This window comes from Sphaeroforma arctica, assembly GCF_001186125.1.
Source record: "Sphaeroforma arctica JP610 unplaced genomic scaffold supercont1.8959, whole genome shotgun sequence".
Lineage (NCBI taxonomy): Eukaryota > Ichthyosporea > Ichthyophonida > Sphaeroforma > Sphaeroforma arctica.
In genome coordinates, this window is record NW_014031599.1 from 1 (window position 1) to 1,153 (window position 1,153).

At 58.5% G+C, this 1,153-nt stretch overlaps 1 protein-coding gene across 1 annotated transcript; it reads left to right on the top strand.

Moving 5' to 3' along the window:
- Nucleotides 1–142: 142 nt before the first annotated feature.
- Nucleotides 143–715, top strand: SARC_16815 (hypothetical protein; the record flags this gene model as incomplete). Its single annotated transcript, XM_014289082.1, has 1 exon — nt 143–715. A coding segment is annotated over one exon (573 nt), but the record flags the coding sequence as incomplete, so codon positions are not given.
- Between the last annotated feature and the right edge of the window lie 438 nt (nt 716–1,153).

A 1,153-nucleotide genomic window follows, 5' to 3' on the forward strand; every position in this document is an offset into this window, starting at 1 on the left:
AGACGGCGACACGATCGTGGTCAGGGACAAGGCCTGGTGCCTGCAGGACGCGTCGACAATCCACCTCGGTCGGGCCAGCTGCCTGTCGGCGGCAGACCGGGTCGCAATCGGGACCTGTGGGGCCCTGGGGACTTTCACGGACATGGGCGACGGCACGGTGGCCGTAGGCGCATACGCGGGGTGCGCCGAGCAGGGCATCTACAGCACGGCTCTCGGGGCGTACGCCGGCAAGACGTCTCTCGGGGCCCGCTCCACGGCCATAGGCGCGTACGCGGGGTTCAAGGACCTCGGACCACAGGCCCTGGCTGTGGGCTACTCGTGCGCGGCCGGCTCGAGTGACTCTGCGACTGGTAGGACGGAGTCGTCCACCTCGATAGGAGCCATGATCCCCAGCAACCCGCCCGGGGGCGTGGTCGTCGGCTTTGGGGCGTCAAGCGAGGCCTCGGGCTCCATAGTGGTGGGCTACAAGGCCCAGAGCCGGGCTGCGAACTGCCTTGTAGTCGGCGCCGAGACCAGCGGGGTTGCCGGGATCGAGAACGCAACGTACATGGGGGCCGTGCGGAGCGACGACATTGCGGTGGACCTTGTCCACAACCCCGAGACGCACGAATGGCTAAAGGTACAGGGCGGGCTCGACAACGTGCGCCCGGTGCCGGACGACTACACGGTTCCAACAGAGACTAGCCGGGAGGTGCGACTACCCCGAGAGGTGGCCGTAGGGCGAATGGTCATGATGTCGCACGCTGTTGCGGAGGCCCTTGCGGCCTGCTGAGATGGCCATAAAAAATATACCAATAAACAGTTTATATTTTTTATTTTACGTGTTTCAGGCTTGTGTTGTTATCCGCTATTAGTCTCGATCTCCCAGACTTGTGTTCTTACCTTGTCTTTTAGACCCAATCTACCAATCAGACACATTATATCCATTAGTACACCCCGCTACTAGTCCTGATCTCTCGGACTTGTGTTCTTAACTTGTCTTTTAAACCTCATCTGCCAATCAGATACGTTATATCCCTTAGTACATCCCGCTATTAGTCCCAATCTCTCGGACTTGTGTTCCTACCTTGTCTTTTAAACCTCATCTGCCAATCAGACACGTTATATCCATTAGTACACCCCGCTACTAGTCCTGATCTCTCGACTTGTGTTC